The sequence below is a fragment of the Porites lutea genome, chromosome 10, assembly GCF_958299795.1.
Source record: "Porites lutea chromosome 10, jaPorLute2.1, whole genome shotgun sequence".
In the NCBI taxonomy this organism is placed as follows: Eukaryota; Metazoa; Cnidaria; class Anthozoa; order Scleractinia; family Poritidae; genus Porites; species Porites lutea.
This window is the reverse complement of record NC_133210.1, coordinates 15395804-15413681: the sequence shown is the minus strand read 5'-3', so window position 1 is coordinate 15413681 and position 17878 is coordinate 15395804. Positions and strand designations below refer to the sequence as shown.

General features: G+C 39.8%; 3 protein-coding genes across 3 annotated transcripts in view; 1 reads left to right on the top strand and 2 right to left on the bottom strand.

Moving 5' to 3' along the window:
• Positions 1-1515: 1515 nt before the first annotated feature.
• On the top strand, positions 1516-2532 carry LOC140949575 (adenosine receptor A2b-like). The gene has a single exon (XM_073398733.1). It carries the CDS (start codon positions 1516-1518, stop codon positions 2443-2445), a length of 930 nt encoding a protein of 309 aa, XP_073254834.1. The 3' UTR covers positions 2446-2532.
• Positions 2533-6077: 3545 nt separating this feature from the next.
• Positions 6078-7013, bottom strand: LOC140949574 (adenosine receptor A2a-like). Its single transcript, XM_073398732.1, has one exon. It carries the CDS (start codon positions 7011-7013, stop codon positions 6078-6080), a length of 936 nt encoding a protein of 311 aa, XP_073254833.1.
• Positions 7014-9301: 2288 nt separating this feature from the next.
• LOC140950639 (uncharacterized) overlaps positions 9302-17878 on the bottom strand; it is a 34666-nt gene continuing 26089 nt past the window's right edge. The window contains exons 20-28 of the mRNA XM_073399881.1: positions 17171-17343; positions 15927-15954; positions 15773-15846; positions 14887-15050; positions 14590-14735; positions 14256-14311; positions 13406-13442; positions 11751-11895; positions 9302-10233 (exon numbers count right to left, since the gene is read on the bottom strand). Coding sequence (XP_073255982.1) covers positions 9966-10233; positions 11751-11895; positions 13406-13442; positions 14256-14311; positions 14590-14735; positions 14887-15050; positions 15773-15846; positions 15927-15954; positions 17171-17343 — 1091 coding nt within the window. The 3' untranslated portion in view covers positions 9302-9965. The remainder of the gene's footprint in view (positions 10234-11750; positions 11896-13405; positions 13443-14255; positions 14312-14589; positions 14736-14886; positions 15051-15772; positions 15847-15926; positions 15955-17170; positions 17344-17878) is intronic.

The window sequence follows — 17878 nt, the reverse complement described above, 5'->3', positions numbered from 1 at the left end:
GAGGGGTAATTTACTTATTTATTTACTTGTTTATTTAATAACAACAACAACAACAAAGAAAAACAAAAAAATAAACAAAAAGGACGATACCTGAAAATGGCTAGTCTGCTATACAGCTGTTTTTAGTGGCTAGAAGAGGCGGGTTTGGGGACAAAAGGCCCTACCGTTAATTTCCGTTCATTTTTGCACGGGGATTTAGGAGAGCTTATAAACGGAGACCTTAAATCCGGCAGGGCTTATAACCGGACTTAAAAAACCGTTTCAAAACAAAGCAGTCGTCCAGAGGAGGAAAAGAAGACAATTTCCATACAAAATTTTGGGAGGCAATTATAAGGTGTATCATGGGAGATGTGCAAATGGCAAATTCATTAAGTACTGTCAAATTGTAATTCATGTTGACTATTATTATATTAGTATAGGTAATACCATGATTTGTAGTGACATTTGGCATAAATACCACAAGTGATATTTCGAAATTGATAAACGTAATTTCACGAGCCGTTAGGCGAGTGAAATTTGAGACAATTTTGAAATATCACGAGTGGTATTTATGCCAAATATCACGTACAAATCATGCTATTATTTGTTTATACTACTACCTGCAAAAGGTTTGTAATTTTCACATGTAGGTATTTCAAATTAAGCTGAAATACCAGTGCTCTAAGCCAACCAAATTGCAGTAATTTTTCATGTAGTAGTATAATGATTGGTATGTTGCTGTTAGAGTTTGAAGAACAGTTTACTTCTAACTGTCATGCATTAAAATTTAAAACGTTTTCCCCTCGGGGCTCCTGTAATCATTGAACACCAAGGCAAATTAAAAGGATAAAAGTTCTTCTCGATAATTCACTCAAAAGCTTCTTTAAATTTCGTCAATTAATAACCGCTGGCAAAACAATATATGGTACTTTTCCGTTCATGACCGCAATTGAATGACAAGTACCACTAGGTAAACAGGTGCTACACTCTATAATCACTGTTTTAAGTGACTATCGATGTGGATGGGCGTTTGCCGTTTAGTGTTGTTTCCCTTGTATTTTACTTTTCAGTATTTGGAGAGTTACCGTTCAAGAAAAAATAGTCATCATCGTAAGTTGTTATGCTATAAGAAAATCATTCATAGAAACTGCAAAGGGGCCAAAAATTTCATTTTTAATTTTTACTGAGGCAAATCTGTTAGAGTTGAAAAGAAACGTCGAAAAAACGAAAGACAGAGACAGTGTAGTGTTGGTGTTGATAACGGAGCTAAATATGCAAAATAAAACGAAGACTGCATGATTAAGGGCTTAACATCACAGTCCATTTTGTGAGGTAATGACAAGACATTGAACCAATGAGCTATCTAAATTTTGTCTGAGAATTTTTATTAAGTTCCAAGAAAATTATTGGCTACAGCAAAACATAAAATGAATATTTATTTTCTTTCTCTCACAGACTCGCTCAGAGTATTTTTGCTACATGCGTGCATGTGTGCACTTTGCATTTATTCCTCGCTAATCGCAAACTAACGTGCACATGGCTTTTAAAGGAAACATTCGTCGTTTACTAAATGCGACGTTCAACGAAGAATGTGAGAGTTGTGACTTAGATAACTGTGACTATGGATTAAGTGAAATATCATCAAGTGTGTTCATTTTTCTATCTATTGTTTGCGGGATTTTTGCGATTGGAGGAAACTCGGCTCTTCTTCTGGCTCTCACTCGTACAGATGCACTGCGTAACCGAGTAAATTGCTCGTTTATCTTTTCGCTGGCTCTTGCCGATTTAATGGTAGGCTTAACTATGACACCATTGTACGTGTGCTACGCTGTCGGCTATGAACCTTACTGGCTTATCAAGCTGGAGGGGTTTCTCTGGATTTTGACAGTCACAGCAACAACGTACAGCCTCAGTGCTGTAAGCTTGGACAGGTTGATATCGGTTGTTTATCCTCTGCTTTATCATCAGATAGTAACTGAAAAACGATGCCGTGTGGTCTTATGTCTAATTTGGACTGGATCCATTATCTTTGGTTTTCCAAGACTGGTCCTAGATGACTTTGTTAAACTAGAAAAGCTATGGATAGCTTGCTCTGTAACCACGGTGGCAATTCCATTACTAATCATGCTTCTTTCCTATACTAAAATCCTTTTAATTGTTCAAAAGACAAATCGATCTGTTGCAGATCAAAGTGTGTCGCGTGCGTGTGTTAGCGTTGGAAACAAAAAGGCTGTAATAACGATCGGCATAATCGTTATCCTATTTATTTTAACATTTATTCCAACTACCGTCGTTTACTTTATGCTTTTATTTGAGGAGGACCTCTGCAAAGAACTCACGCTAAACGACGTTTGGTTGTGGGTTGCACTTGTATCATTTTCTCACTCCTCGGTCAATCCTTGGGTCTACGGACTCAGGTATCGTGAATTGAGACAAGCGCTAAAAGACTCTTTAAAATGTGAATAGAATTTGATATAATGAAATACGTATAATAAAAGTTGAAGTTAAAGTTTAAAATCTTAAGTTAGACCCTCCCTATATATCAACTTCGTATTCATTGTATGTCACGATATTAAGCACCAGAAATAAATACATTTTCACGGCGTCAGCCCTAATCTTCAATAGTTGTCATTTTACATGGTGTCAGAAGTACGATTATAATTGTAAATGACTTATTTTGTACTTTGAATTGACATGTCAAGTTTATTTGACTTCTCTGACATAAATCGATCCACAACACCAATCTATTTAGCAAATCTCCTAGATTAGTGGTTTAGCTCTCTAGGATACCACTTAATTGATTATTAAAATGTTGACTGAAGTCTATCGAACAAAAGTAAGTATTCTTGACGTTTAAGTTTCTTTGACAGAGTACACGCAGCTGCCAATCTCTAGCCTACGAACAAAGAGAGTTTCCTGAAGAGTTAATAGACAAGTGTAACTTAAAGGTCGTTAGGAGGACAGACGAAGAGCTCATTTGGGATGTTTGATGGATATTTGGAAGGGCGTATACATGGAGGGGCTTATTTTCGGAATTTTACGGTATTTTAACACGAGTCCTCAAATAGAAAAGTGTCAGTGATAAATTGCTCTCAACGGCACAGATAAGCAAACCAGACATTGATTTCATATAAAACCACGGGAAGCAATCGCAAACTGATTAAAATTTTATAGCATGTTAGTGCTCGTTTTTTAAGTTTATCTTGGATTACATCGTAACGGTGGGAGCCCAGCGGGGGCTGGCAGTCAACTACAGCATTATCTCAGCTTTATCGGTCGGTCAATTTAATGGCAACTATAGCGTTTTCGAATTTATTAGGAAGTCTTATTCTTTGCCCAGAATTATTGGAAGCTTAATAAAGGTTTAAGAAAACGAGAGATTTTCTCATACCCCTCTCTGTTACTATTTTACGAAACAGAAAATTTTAGATCGATTTAGGTGTCCTTTGTTACGAATAATACATGTTAATCAAAATACGAGAAATGAAATGCAAAAAAAGCTTCTAGAACCTTGGGGAAAGGAAGTCTCGATGGAATTAACAACCATGCAGAAATGTTTTAATTTCCGTGAGCTACAATAATATTATTAATTTTTTTTTGATTTGAGACATTTCAGACCGTGAAAGCAGTCGTTGATTGCTGCTGACTGCAGGGGCGGATCCAGGATTTTTTTGAGGAGGGGGTGCACTCGTCTCTTGCTCTACTTCAACACCAATAAACCACATAGTTTTTTTTTTGCAGAATACCAGTTGTATTAGAAAACCGCAGGTAATCTCAGGGGGGGAGGGGGGGTGCGCACCCCCTGCACCCTCCCCCTAGATCCGCCCCTGGACTGTGTTCGATATTGCCACTCAGTATAACCAGGTCCAGACAGTTTACAGTTATTGGAAGCAAATTTCTTGCTCCAAATGATAATCGGCAGGATCGTTTATATAGATAGTACTTATTGATCTTTTTTATTTTGGATGTATTTTCGCCTCACACTCGGTCGCATGAAAATGATTGGCTAATCCGGCCTGGGGTTAATAACATTGCTTATTGTTAAGAGAACGTTTTTTCCCAAGACGTAACACAAGAAGTCAGTGCTAGATCAAAACATGTTAAAACTCAACAAAATGCATTTTTTCATTTAGTTAACAAGAGAAAACTGAGCTTTCTCTCTTAATCAAACTTTCACCTTCACGGTCCTGTGACACTCGAGCCGGTGGATAAGATGCTTTTTGGTGTAACCATTCGAATGAAATCTCTTCAGTACTATTTTCACATGGAAGTAAATGAATTCTCAGGAGTTATTATCTAGGTAAACTGCCATGGTGAGACGAATCAAATAAAACCTCTTCTGCCGCTTCTGACAGTGAGTGGCATTTTCATATGATAATCATTATTTTACAGTTGGAATATCAGTAATTTTAACCTTCCTTATCAAATATGAACGAAATTCTCTTGTGTGACTGTTCAGCACGTTTCAAGTGAAACCAATTCGACAGCTTTAGTCGTTTTTTCAGGATTAAAGAAAGTGAATTGGGGCCGTATTTTGTCTCACCGTTCGATTTGGGAATTAACTCTTTGGGGATATTTCTCCCAACCCTTCTTTGTTTGTATATAAGAAAGTCAATTTTAATTGAGAAGACTAATTTTCCACTCTTCATATAATAAATTATTGATTACTACTTGTCATAAGCATTACTAACATTAAGAGATATCTTTTATGGAAAAGTCAACAGAAATTTGGTAAGTGTTTGGACATAAAGCACCCTGCCAATTCCTTTAACAACAGTAGGAATTTATTACCCTGCGAGGTTTTGACTTGAATTTTAAGTCGTTTTTAATACATATATGCAGGAAACGGGTCAGGAACAGATGTTTCTGGTTTATAGTAAGAGTGCGATAGGGACTAAGGGGAATTTTTAAGTGACTAGTCTAAAATAGACAGCAAAACTGTACCTGAAAAATGTCTGGTGTAGTCTTAGGGCTTCAGGACCCAGAAGTCAGTACGCCCACCCAACATTTCTTAGAGTATTTCTTAATATCCGTTTCAACGGGGCTTAACTCTAGAATCCTTTTAAAGAAATCGAAGAGCTAAATTTAGCGAGTCGTTTTCGCTTTAAAAAGCTTTTAAAAGAATCTGTCATCATGTTGATTCGGGTGTACTTTACATGCAGCTATTTGTGTGCACAGCCCTTGTTTTGTCTTGCTTCTTTGTTTATTCGTTTGTGTATTTGTTTATTAATTACAGCTTAAAAATTTTTTCTTTGAAGGTTTTTTGAGTGCATGTGTTTATTTATAACAACTTTCTCGGATATCTAGTTACTTTTCAGTCTGCATTGCCCAGCCACTCAGCGCAATTACCTTTTTGTATTTCTGAGTGGTTTTGCTCTCTTTTTTTCACAATTATTTCCTTTTAATGACTCTACACTTTTGTATCAAGAGCACAATAAAGATTGTTGTTGTTGTTGTTGAGTACCCCCTGACTCCCGTCAGTGTTATACTAAGCCTATGTTCACACTACGCTTGAAGGGCACTAATGTGAACACACCAGTTCCCAACTAGGCACTAAATTGTGCATTGGGTCCGGCCCCTTTGCGCAAACGTTTTCACCCATACCGAAGCAATCCATGGTTTTGTATAGTCGCAACGACCCTCTTCGCTCACGCTTCGAAATGAAATAGCGTCTGTCGGAGCAAGATGGAGCAAATTTGTACAGTTACATGTCGGGTACCCAGTGTGTGAACACAACATCATTTTGTGCCGGTACCCAGGCACTAGTGCTCAGGCACCAAGTGTGATAATGGCCTTAAAAATAGAACGATTTCTTCGCCTCTTGTAAGGGAATCCAAGACAGTCTTGGAGTCTAGATTCCACGCCGTGGATTCTGGATTCCAGGTACTGGATTTCGGATTCTTTGTCAAAGAAACTTGGATCCCGGATTCCAATCTTTTGGTGGGATTCCGGATTCCTTGAGTTGTATTCCGGATTCCTTGAGTTGTATTCCGGATTCCTTGAGCTGTATTCCGGATTCCAAAGCCCAGAAATCCACAAGCAAAAATTTCCTGGATTCCAAAATCCTGATTCTCTTACATGAGCGAACTTATGATGTTCTAATGAATTTTAACCTGTTCCCTCAACGCTTTTCTTAAGGCTCGATATCTAAGCCCATAAACCCAAGGATTAATTGCTGAATGGGAAAATGACACAAGAGCCACCCACAGCCAAACATCATTCAGCTCAAGTTCTTTGCACCTGTCATTCTCAAACAGGAGCATAAAATATACAACTGTGCTTGGAATAAATGTTATGATGAACAGGCAAACGATTATTCCAATAGTGATGGCAGCTTTTCTGTTTCGCAAATGTTTGCCAGTTGTAAAAGTGTTCGCCAGTTTTCGAACATTTTGCTTCTTGACGATTGTAAAAATTTTGCCATAACAAGAGGACATGATCAGTACTGGTATGGCAACAGTGAAAATCGAACAGGCTATCCACAACCTTTCTAGTTTCTGAAAATCATCCATAATTAGTCTGGGAAATCCGAAAACCAACCCATCAAGCCAGATCAGCGCAATGACAAGACGACATCGTCTTTCAGTTACAATCAGACTATAGCGCAGAGGATAAAGTATTGAAATCAGTCTGTCCACGCTGACAGCGCTTAGACTATGAGTTGTAGCCGTCACTGTTAAAATCCAAAGAAAGCCTTCAATTTTGATGAGCCATGGAGGATCTAAGTCGACTGAGTAGCAGATATACATCGGTGTCATCAATAACCCAATCATGAGATCGGACACGACTAATGAAACGACGAAATAGTTCGTAATATGGCCATAAACTGTTTTACTGCTGTAAAATGCCACAAGGAGGGCTAGGTTTCCTCCGACTGCCCAAATCCCGCAAATCAATGATAAGGAAATGAAAATACTCTTCGACATTTTGCTTAATCCATCAAATTCAACGCAATCAGTATCTTCGTAGTCTTGGGCAAAGTACGTGGCGTTAAATACCAAAACTGAATGGTTTTCTTTGAGATAAGGCTTCATACTTTATATTAGCATGGTTTCCACGCCAAATCGATGAACACACGATCAAGCTTTTGTGATATTTCTTCACCTTCAGTTTAATTAACTTTCTTCCAACAATAGTTTAATTAAAGTGAACACGGTGTGCCGTGTACTGTTTTGTATTCGCATAAATTGCGATTTTTGTTATTGACATGCAAATGTCAAGTTTCAACATTCCGTATTTTAAAGTTCAACCAAAGCGCATGTGGTCGTTTTACAACTCTTTACACCACAGTTTGATGGAACCGTAATGTAATTTTCAGCCTTGTTTAGGGCGGCGAAGGAAAGAAAATAACGTACACCGTTACTAGCTGTAAATGCATTACGTCTGTTATCACAGGACTTTAATTTGTTAAAAACAGACTAACAATTTGTGCAGCTGTTTCTATAATAAATGGCTGTGGTTTTATGAATATGTAAGCACTGTACGTGCATAGAACGCTGCAAGTGATAATCGAGTTCCCTAATTGTAAACCCAGCCTCTGAGACCTAAGGTTCCTTGCACCGGCTGAAGGGTGTCAGGAAAACAAGGAGTCAGGGTCGGGGTCGGGGCCTTTCCTTTTTTAAAGAATGCTTTTTTAGGGTTAGGGTTATCTACCCTAACCCTAACCCGAACCCGAACCCGAACTCGACCCCAGCCCCGGCCCCGACCCCGCGTTTTACTGACACCCATCCGGAAGTTTCGACCACGGTACACTGCAAAACAGCGGTTTTTTTCTCAAAATCAGTAAAGAAATCGGTGAAGCGTGACGTAAGAATCTCACGCGCGCGAGCCTCTCGCTCTCTGTTTTCAGCCTCGTTCCAGACGTTTTGTTTGACTGCTCGCGTGTTCTTGAATACGCAAAAATACGGACTGTTTTGCAGTCTACGACCACGGCGAAAACAGTAGACGCCTGGGATCAGACTAGGGCAACATATACAAAATATACGTTCCAAAGGGTAAAATTTCATTGCTTTTTTTCCAGTTTAAGATAGTTGTGGGCGCAACACGTGAAAAAATAAGAGACACAGTCTGCTTGCCAATCGTGATGTTTAAGTTGTCAATTTTCTTTAATGAACGGGGCAAGTCTGACTTCTTTTTAGTCTAGAATTTCTATGACGTCACGTGAAAACGATCTTGAAGACGAAGGGTGCTATCTATTTTCTTCAAACCGACCAGAAACCAGGGGCGCTTTCCATTCAACCCAAAATTCCGGAAATTTCGGTTGGTACGTCAAATGGAACGGACCATTTCGGTTTGGTCCGACCGGAATACTCGGGACCAGCTTTGAAGATGGTCCACTTTAACCGGTCTCGTCGTTCACGTCGATCAGACCCAAATGTCCCTTTCCATTTGACAAAATTGTTGTCCCCAGTATCGCTCTTTTGTATCCTGCTTAAAAGAACAATAACCAAAAGCGCGGTGGTCTGTGTAACCGGAATGTACAGCTCCACTGGACACGTGAAATTTCCGAAATTTCAAACTGGATTTTTTTTTGAATGGAAAGCGCTCCAGACGAACCAACCAAGAGAAAAAAGAACATCATTGTTTGATTGAGACAATGTCTCTTACCGGATGAGCGAGTTCCAGTTACCTTTCGACCAAAAGTTTTTATTTCTCAGCGAAGGACTAGCAAGGTTGGAAGCAAGAATTTTTGGAGAACTGTAAGTTTTGGTCGGAACGAACCGGCCGGAGATAACCACCTTTGGAGGTGGATCACTTTTCCCGGAAAGTTTTCAGCTGTACCGAAGAGTTCTATTTTTATTCCGACCGAAATTTCCGGAAATTTTAGCGTAATGGAAAACTCCCAAGAACTACTGAGCAATCCCTTCTGAAATCTGTTCATGTTGTCCCTTCTGAGTTCGTAATTTATTTCCTGCACATGGTGGTTCTAGTTTCATTAATATGCAAGGAATTGATTTAGCGCCGCAATTTACAAAGACCTTTAAGTAGTAATTTCTGCTACATTGCTTATTACGTTAGTTATACCACTACATGAGAAATTTCTGCAATTTGATTGGCTTAGAGCAGTGGTATTTCAGCTAAATTTGAAATACCTACTTGTGCAAATTACAAAACCTTTGCAGGTAGTAGTATAAACAAATAAAAGCATGATTAGTAGTGATATTTGTCATAAATACCACTCGTGATATTTCAAAATTGTCTCAAATTTCACTCGCCTAACGGCTTGTGAAATTACGTATAACGATTTCGAAATATCACTCGAGGTATTTATGCCAAATATCACCACTAATCATGCTATTACCTATACAAATCAGACATGTGGTCAAATTAAAGGCATTTTAAATTCAACAATAATACCCTGTCTGTTGATTTGGGTATACACTTTGTATGAAGCAAAACACTTCCAGGGAAAACAAGCTGATAAGAAACCTTAAGAGTGTTCTATTGTGACGCTTACACCAACCATTAAAAAGTAAAGTTCATCTGTTTTTTTTTCCTAAACAAGGTGGCCTACAACCGAGATAAACCCAGGGTACTCTTTTTGAGCGTGCAGTTCGGCGAGACAGGCTGCAATACACTGTTTTTGCAGTACAAACAAAGCCGGCCAAAAAAAAAACGACTAACACAAAACAAACGTTACCACATGTTTAAACTGGAACGTAAAGACGTGAAATTGCGGGAACAATTAACGTCGCCAATGGGCAAAGAAACGCCTTGTGGAATTACAGCATTGGACTTCGTTCACGTGCTGCTGTCGCACTTCACTTCTGCACTAACTTCTTCTGGAAGAAAGCATGGCAGTCTCTTGTTCTGACTAACCGCGCTAGATAAATCATGCGCGATTTGTTGATTCTAATGATTTTCACTTGCAGCATAGTTCCAGGGAACTTTAATTCAATCAGTCCTAGGATGCTTTGGAGGACCTAGATTCTCTAGCGGCCCTTTCATCGCAGGGAAGAGTGGTAGCTTTTTTATCAAAGCCAATCTTACGTCATACTAACGGTTTCTGTTCTAATGTTAAGAAGACGTCGGAGATTGTAGTTTATCAGTACGAGTTCAGCTATTCCTTCTTGTGTACTGCTGTCAGCAGGACAATACTTAGGAACAACGCACAGTGGTTTACCAGCGATCTCAGCCATGAACTGCGACCAAGGCATTTCGCGTATATCAAGTCTTTTAACTTTCTTAAGCAAGGCAACCCTGCTTATCCGAAGGTGTTCAAGGACGTCAGATAGAAGAACATAATTTCGTCGCCTGAAAAGAGGAAAAGAAAGTAATGATCAGAAAATAGCCCTACCCCGCAACTAAATTTGTCAGTTAGACTCCCTTTATACAAGAACCTGTTTAGCCCAAAGTTTGAAACAGGTTCGTATTTCAATTCTACTTGGCATTCATGACGTAGGGTTGATTTCCAGAGCCGCGTAATTTCTACATGTGTACGCGCATAAAATTTACTTTCGCAAATAAAATAGAGGCAATAGCGTAAGAGTTAAACCTCGCTCAACTTCTCGTTTAAGCTCAGCACATTTTATCTTGCCTCTATTTTATTAAGTTGATTACAATTTGCGTTCGTTAACGTGCGTAGCCAAAAACGCGTCTGTGAAAATCAACCTTTAGGCTTTGTCTACACGTATCCGTTTTTGTTTGAAAGCGGACATTTTTTCCCCCCGTTTTTCTCCCGTCCACACAGATCCGGTGGAAACGGTCACTGCAAACGCATCTTTTCAAAACTGCTCCTCAGATTGGAGAGTTTTTAAAACGCCGTTTTGCTGGGAGTAGTGTAGGAGCTGCTCATAAGGTCTCTCCTAATTGGTCGCAGAAAACATTCTTCCTCTTGTTTTAGTATTGTTTGGGGTCAGGGAATCGCACCGTTGGTGACTTCTCTTCCGTGGATGGATGAAAACGGAGGTTTTTGAAAACGATTACGTGACCGTGTTGGATATCAGTAAATGCGCATGCTACCATCAAAGATGATACCGTTCTCACTTGTTACTGCGTTTTCGTGTGGACGAGAAAACACGGTTACAGTGCGACTACTGTAACAGGGGCCACTTGGACCAACTTAACCAATCGGATTACAGTAATATAACAATACATTTCAAGAAAGTTGTGTGTCGGCCAATCAGCATCTCGTAAAAAAGAACACAAAACAATAAGTTACTCGAAGCACAAAATGCAATATTGATAGCAAACGTTTCACCAGACAATGTTTTTGTTATTGCAAAGCGTGGCAATAGGAGCTAAGAAATACTGGTAGATGACAAAGAAATATGTCTCCTAGGTGTTGTATGCAAAGTCTCGAGTAGAAAGCGACCGCAAGTCAAAAACATAACTACCGTTTACGTTTTTCGCCTCATCGCTCACTGTAACGAACCTCGCGGCAAACACGCTCTTTCTTCTCTTTCTTCTTCTACATCTGTAGGTTGTAATTGGTTGATTTCGATCCATGTTGTTTATTTCGTTTCGTGGTATTAAATTATGATTGACAACTAACTTTCTCGGAATGTATTGTTATTTTCCTGTAATCTGATTGGTCAACCCTGCCGGTCTAGGTGGTCCCGGTTCTAGCAGTTGCACTGTAAAAAACTCTGAAAACGAAAAAACAAAACGGATACCTGTGGACAGGGCCACGTATATAACAGCAAACCAGATTCTCGAGTTTAACTCCTCGGTCAAATGGTTTGCTACATTTTTAACTCTGTTCTACACATCTTTTACAGTCCTTGATTCATGTTTTATTTCTAAGCACCAAGTAAGGAAAGGTTGATTACCCGGAGGTTAATTCTTGACCGGCCATCACCGGAAGGTTGTAGGTTGGAAGGTGTGGTCTGTCGCACATTTCAAACTCTCCCTTCATAGAACTTTTTATGGTCGAAACTCCTTCGAAAATACCATTTGTATGGTCCGGAACGTCATCTAATTAAAGCAAAAGTATTTCAAATCAAGATATTAAGAAGCATGCAAAAACATTAACTAACTCTCTTTACTTCTGTGTAGATGTTACCTCCGATCAGGCACTTTGTACGCCTGGGGCCTGTTTCTCGAACGTCCCAGTAACTTTTCGGGCCCGGAAAGCTGTGGTACTTTTGCTGCGTGTAAAATCAAGATCGAGGATTCAGTAGCTTTGCAGATGATAAGGTATAACTCTCAATTAACAAAACATAATGGACTAGTTTGTTAGCAAGGACCAGCGCTTTCACTCTTTAGATTTTGATTTTAAAAATGGCCTTCGCGTCCGCAAAAGTCTTCGGTTCTTTCGAGAAACAGGCCCCTGATCGAAGGTCAGTGAACATTCAGAGGTCGCGCCTCGATCAGGCTGGAACTTACCAAGACACAGTAACTTCGTAAATGGCCAGCACATTGACTGTGAACGAAAACTAATGAATAATAATACCGGTCGCTATTTACAAAACTCACTGAACAAAGAACATGGGCTCACACTTTATGCCAGCACAATTTGGAGTACAACACCAAACGTAAAGCATAGCTCAAATATCTGTAGAACACTACGGTGGCATTTTGACGACCTCACGGTAGACCTTTAACACTTGTATGACAACGACAATAGCAAAACAAGTTGGTCTGAAGTGCACGCGGCTTTTGAGGGGGAGTGGGGAGGGAGACAGGGGTGTGGACTAGATCTCGCTCCGTTTTGGTAAACAAGTCCTTTCAAATTATCCGCACCATTTCATCTCATTTCACCACTTTCTGTTGGTTTTCCGCGCAACAGCTTTTTGTCACGTGAGCGTTTCGTGACGCTTGCTTGTTATGTACGAGTCCATTCAAATTATAAGCACCATTTTGACCGCATTTTCCACCGTTTTCCAACGCACCACGTTATTTGTCCCGTGAGCGTTGGGTGACTTTCTGTTGTTGTGCCCAAGTCCTTTAAAATTACGTCCACTTTGGTCGCTTTGATCGCACTTTCTCCTGGTCTCCAACGGAGCACATTATCTGACTCATGAGCGTTGCGTGACGCTCATTTTTTGTGCATGAGTCCTTTCAAACTTCTTCCACCCTTCTGATGACTTTGATTGCACTTTCTCTCCCGTGCAACATTTTATTTGTCTCGTGATCGTTGCGAGACGCTCACTTGTTGTGCACGAGTCCTTTCAAATGTCGTCCACCTTCTGATCGCTTTGATCTCATCATTTCTCCTGTGCAACACCTTATTTCTCTCTTGAGCGTTGCGTGACGAGACAACCAACGGCTGCTTAGGAGACTAACTTGCTATTCTCGCAAGTCTCCCTCTGCTTTGAAATCAAAGAGGGCGAGAAGAGAATTTACTGAGCGCTTCCTCACTATAACGCGCCTCATGGTGCACTACAAGAGATCTACTCAAATCATGTATGATGTCCCGTCTATTATCTACAAGGTAGAACGCAGACAAACAAAACAAAACAAAAAAACGTTGGAAAACAATTACCAAACAGGGAAGAAGATCCAAAGAAGTCCCAGCAGCCCTACAACAAAGGCCGTAAAACAATAATTTAGCATAAAATGTTGTTCAGTCAGAGTGATTGACACTATTTTTCTCCCAACAATAGGGAGTTTACGCAACGACGACGGGGACGGCTACGAAAACGTCACTTAAAAAGTGAATTTGCACCGCTTCAAACTTTATCGCGCTTATTCCATCTCGTTTAATTCGTCAAATGGCAAATTTGTTTGGAGTTGAATTCTAAAGGACTGCATCAAAGTTCAGGAAAAGAAAAAGAAAGTTGTCGTCTTTTGTTCCTGTCCTCGACAAAACGTGAAATTAGGCAGTTTCACGTTGTAGCCGTGGTACGACGGCAGAGAAATGTGCAAATAAGCGTGATGCAAATGCAACGTTAGACTTTCCAAAAAGTCCTTCGTCCGATGTAATATGCGCGGAAACTCTCGCGACTTCGTCGCTCGCTTGGCCGCTTCGCGGCCTAAATGGCTCGCTCCGCTCGCTAAGATACTCTTGAGGTCGACTTGTAGCAAGTCTAGTGCAACGTTGTTGTTTTGCTTGTCTAAACCTACTGCTTTTTTGCCGTTCTCGTTGCCGTCGTCGTCGTCGTTGCGTTAACTCCCTAGTATCAATAAAGCATCAAGAGAAAAGGTCATAAGAAATAATTAACTAATCACCAAGGAATATGCTTTGAACTTTAAACACATCCTCTCAACTGTAAATGTATCGTAAATGTATCGTAATTGTATCGAGATTAGTCTGGATAATGTTGGGGCTTAAAAGGTTAAGTCAAGCTCTGTTTCACAAACACCTTAAAGCATCGCAAAGAACATGTACTCACCTCGCCTTCATACGCAGACGCTGAGGGGGTCGTCAGGTCAAGATCCTCGAGAACACCTGATACACATAAAAAATGGAGGGCTTAGGAAATGACAATACTTTAATTTCATTAACTCTGACTATAGCTCCGTTGCCCCAAGAAGAACCCAAGCAATTAACCCAAGTAATCAAACCATTTTCCCTTGAAAAGCGTGTTAACATGCGCTGATCCACATTTACAGATTTATGAGGTTGTAAGTTTCGCACTCCACTAGACGCTCGCGACTTGCTGACAAACGGTAACGATTTTGTCTCGATCCTTGCCTATCTAAGACTATATATCACGAGTCACGCACCTTCAAGGAAAGCCCTTGTGTTTGGTTCTTTGGCACAGCTAAGTGCGGTACTCCCAGAATACGTTGCGAGTAGTGGGTCTGCACCGTATGACAATAACACTCTGAGCACAGCCACGTGACCACCTTCTGCCGCATCGTGAATTGGCCTACAACGAAGTGAAATTTCAGTTACACGGTAAACTAAATTTGAACTAAATTCGTAGATACGGTGACGCCTTTAATTAGTCAAGTCCTACAGTGATAAGCGAAAAAGTGAACAATAACGTCATCAAAGATACGCCTATACATGGGACTCACCTTATTCCGTCATTTGAGCACGCATTGACATCGGCACCATATTTGGCTAAAACTTTGACAACGTCAACGTGTCCTCTGGAGCAAGCCTCGTGGAGCGGGGTCCATCCTGCATTGTCTTTAGCGTTCGGATCGATACCTTGATGGATGTGGTGCCGCACTGTCTCCTACGAAAAAAATACGTTACCAGGTAATTATAAGTTTATTATTATTATTATTTATTTACCCTCGGGAGCATTTATAGTATTAAATTTAATGCTAGTGACGCCGAGCAAATACCTGACAGATAATTTAAATCAAGCTTAAGAGGGTTAACAATAGCATCTGGCCGGAGGCAAACCAGTTGGCTATTTACAAGCGTGGCCAAGGATTTGAGCTCGGGAAAACCGTGAACAAATCCTGCTAGAGGTCAAAACGGAATTTAAAGTCAGGGCCTTCGAACTGCAAGTCCAGCGCTCTAAAGCCTAATGGTCTTGGAAGTTACCCAAGGAGATGAATAGACCAATTTCGATATGGTAAAGTTCACCCTTGGTTTGGCGGAATAAAACAAAAGAAATCGCTTTGAGGCTCAGAGATGAATACATTTCTTTTGTCTTATTTATTCGAGCCTCGGAGCCAAGTAAGAATTTTAATATGTCGAAATTGGTCTGTTCGTGCTGAATCGAACAGGAGCTGAAATATTGAGTAGACCACTGGATTCAGAGACGAAGCGCCAAAACACTTCGCGACGATATCACGGTGGAAGTCCATAAAGTGAAACCTTCCCACTAGTAACTTTAAAAATTGTAATTTACTTATTACGTGGATCTAGTCATAGGGCGAAATCTCTTTCACATTATGTTGACACAGTACAGAGTACTACATGTTCTATAAACAACACAATACTCACATGGTAACCTAGCCTGGCTGCTTTATGTAGAACGGTTTCCCCTGTATTACGATTCACATTCAGCTTCCTGGCTTCTAAAATGAATAATCAAGAGAAAGAAGTTAGAGAAACGCCCAAGCCAACGAGTTTATTTCTAAGTCAAAATTAACTTTACCTTTAAGGTTTTCATCCTCCTTTATACTCTGCGGGAATAAGACAAAAGAATGAAAGATTAGCCAATCAATAAAATCGCACAAATTATAAAGTTATGGCGATGAGTTCATTCCAGTGCCTCCGGAAGCTGGACGAACGGGTCGGGGCAGAACTACGTTTTGCTATAATTTCCTTGGAAAACGATCTTTACAGTGGTTCATCAAGAGACTATCTTTACCAACCAAAATTACAAACATACACACAGTTTCTTGACAGAGCTACACTCGTTAGTGACGATCAAGACTCCAACAACGATGCCAGTGTACTGTAATGGGCAAATTTTGTTTACCCTTATCAAGTGAAAAAATATGCAATACACAATAACAAAAAAGAAAGAGCATGCCAAGAGAGTATGAATGTTAACGTGAAAACAGCACACTCCTCTTTTATAGGACTGCCTAGAATTATGCAGGGTTCGAAATTAACCCTTTAAGCACCAATATGCACTTACAAATTCTCCAGATTGACCTCCATATATTTTCGTAAAGAATTAGTTGAAATAATTTGCTTAAAGATCACATGACTTTTCCTTTGATGATCATTTTATTAAAAGACCTTGTCACGGTTTTCGACGCTATCTTGACGAGCAGGCAAACGCGAGAGAAATTACAGTATTTGTATAAGAATCTAATGTCGAATAATTTCCGTAAAACGACTGTTCTGAAAAAAAATATGAATTCTAAACTAAAGTCTCACCCCAAAGGATTCTACTGAAAAAAATTCACGGCCTTACATGTGCTAGAAGACCTAGAACAACTTTTTAAAATTTTCTATACATTTGTCTGTAAGAAAGTCCCAGGAAAAATTACAGACAAATATGTGGAAAATCTAAAGTAAGCCTCTGGAGAATTTTAAGCACAGGTACGCCCCAAAAAATTTTGTAGTACAATCCTTTGCTTTGTACCTTTAGTTTACAATTCATATTTTTTTCAGAACAGCCGTTTTAAGGAAATGATACAATCACTGTAATTTCTCATGCGTTTGCCTAATAAATTTCCCTACTCGTCAAGATGGCGTCGAAAACCGTGACAAGGTCTATTATCATAAGCTAAAACTCTTTTGTATTTCCTGTGTCGTCTATACTTTCTATAAATGTTTTGAGCAGTTATGTTTATGGTTCGCTCAATTCGGTGACTGGCAATTCCAATGTTTGAATCTCGATAAATTTCGTAACAAAACTCCTTTAACATTGGACAGGTAATTTACCTCTTCCAGGATTTCATCTATTTGCCACTTGCCACGAGCCTTTAGACAGTTCTCAACCAAGTGTTGGACTTCTTTGTTCTCGGCGATTATACTGTTTTTAACAGGTTTTGAATGAACGCTCTCCACCACGAGTAGAGGGAACTCTGATGCTTTGGAAGTCTTCTGTTGTGCATCTGAAGATATTCATTTAAAAAATTTCATTTTAATGTGGCCTAAGCACTTTAAAACTCAGCGACTCTTTTTGAAGCCGAAGAAAACGACCGATATTTCGCGACGCGACCACTGGTTTACCCGCGGAATGACTTTTGTGGAACGGGCGCAGAAATTCCATACTGATGACGTGTCACTACCCAGATCTGGTTAGTGCCTTTGATTGGTTGAAGCCAATTTTCCTTGTAGCTCAACTAATCCGAAGCACTATCCAGATTTGGGTAACGACACGTCATTGGTAGGGAATTTCTGCGCTCTTTCTCAAACGTCAATTCGCGGGAAAATTAGTGCTGACGCCGAAAAATATCAGCTGTTTTCTTAGACTACTCTTTTTGGGGACGCAAAATAATTTCACAGGCATAATATAATTATTCAGAATCTGAGACACTCAGCCGTCTACCTTTGTAAAACAGACATTACCATTTACAATTCAGATACACATGCACTCCCATACTTCCATTTGCATTCCTCTTTACCATTTAAATTTACATGTATACC

Coding starts and splice junctions, on each gene's coding strand:
- LOC140949575 (XM_073398733.1), top strand. CDS start 1,516: ATGGCTTTTAAAGGAAACATTCGTCGTTTACTAAATGCGACGTTCAAC.
- LOC140949574 (XM_073398732.1), bottom strand. CDS start 7,013: ATGAAGCCTTATCTCAAAGAAAACCATTCAGTTTTGGTATTTAACGCC.